Source organism: Cariama cristata, unplaced genomic scaffold (genome assembly GCF_000690535.1).
Source record: "Cariama cristata isolate BGI_N322 unplaced genomic scaffold, ASM69053v1 scaffold21717, whole genome shotgun sequence".
Classification (NCBI taxonomy): domain Eukaryota; kingdom Metazoa; phylum Chordata; class Aves; order Cariamiformes; family Cariamidae; genus Cariama; species Cariama cristata.
Genome location: NW_009627509.1, coordinates 11,540 through 12,662, shown reverse-complemented (window position 1 = coordinate 12,662; position 1,123 = coordinate 11,540). Strand labels below are relative to the sequence as shown.

At 49.6% G+C, this 1,123-nt stretch overlaps 1 protein-coding gene across 1 annotated transcript in view; it reads left to right on the top strand.

The window, feature by feature from the left end:
* LOC104164976 (EF-hand calcium-binding domain-containing protein 4A-like) overlaps positions 1–1,123 on the top strand; it is a 39,689-nt gene that overhangs the window by 32,415 nt on the left and 6,151 nt on the right. Inside the window, exons 12-14 of the mRNA XM_009704467.1 lie at positions 145–439; positions 618–759; positions 990–1,071. Of these exons, the coding sequence (XP_009702769.1) occupies positions 145–439; positions 618–759; positions 990–1,071 (519 nt within the window). The remainder of the gene's footprint in view (positions 1–144; positions 440–617; positions 760–989; positions 1,072–1,123) is intronic.

Here is a 1,123-nt window from a genome sequence, read left to right as displayed (position 1 = left end):
ATGTGTAGGAAGTAGAGTTCCCACAAGCGCTGCGTAGGCACTAATTGGATCACATTGGTTGTTTTGGGAATTTGCAACCTCTTCCTCTTCCCCTCACCCCCTACCCTCCCACCCTATTTGTGGTGCCTGTGGCCTTTAATGCAGACAACTGGCCTCTGCGGACCTTCCCTTCACCTTCCCGGTGGATGCAGCAGCGGAAGAACCCAACAGAAAGAACTGTAAATACTTCCCAGGCAACGGGACACAGCTGAAGACTGGAGAAGGAGGCAATGCAAACTTTGGAGAGAAGACCAGAGACAAGGAGAGATGGTCATTGGCAGCAGATGCTGAGTGGCTGAAGATGACTTTGAAGAGTGATGCTGACTGTAGAAGAAATGCAGGTGGATTAGATGATGCTCCATTGCCTCCTAGAGAACGGCCTGTTGGCACTGAAACCTGGGTGAGTCTTAATGACTTGGGGTTCTTCCTCAAACCTGCTACCAGGGACTTGAGGGTTTCTGACTCTCTTCCCATCTAACTCCAGCTCCTTAGGCTTATAGTGCAGGGGTCCAGTGCCTAAACCAAAGCCCAGTCTGCAACTGGGCTTTTCAAAACTGCATCCCTTTCTTGCATTGTAGCTCCAGGCACTGGAACCAGCCAGCCGTTCCCCAGACCGCATCTTTAAAGTGGTGTTTGTAGGGAACTCCGGCGTTGGGAAGAGTTCCTTCATTCACCGCTTCTGCTATGACAGGTTCTTGGCTGAGCTCAATGCAACCATCGGTAAGTAGTAGGGTTCCTGACTCATCTGGCTAAGACATGTGGGAAGGTCAGCCTGGGCACATGCTTTTTGCCCGTATTTTAGCCCAACTAAGGGTAAAGATGGTCTCTCTCTCCCAGTTTCAAATCAATCTTGCAATTTCCCTGAACTAAATACTGTTGATCTTGGCCATTGCAATGGCAAGCTGCCCTCTCCCTATCCTATCTTATGATTGTTGTTACCTTCCTGACAGGTATCGATTACCAGGTGAAGAGTCTGATGGTGGATAACACCCAGGTTGTCTTACAGCTGTGGGATACAGCTGGACAAGAAAGGTAAGCAATTTCCGTGAGGATGCCCTACTGCCGTGTAGGAAACAGGAGGAAA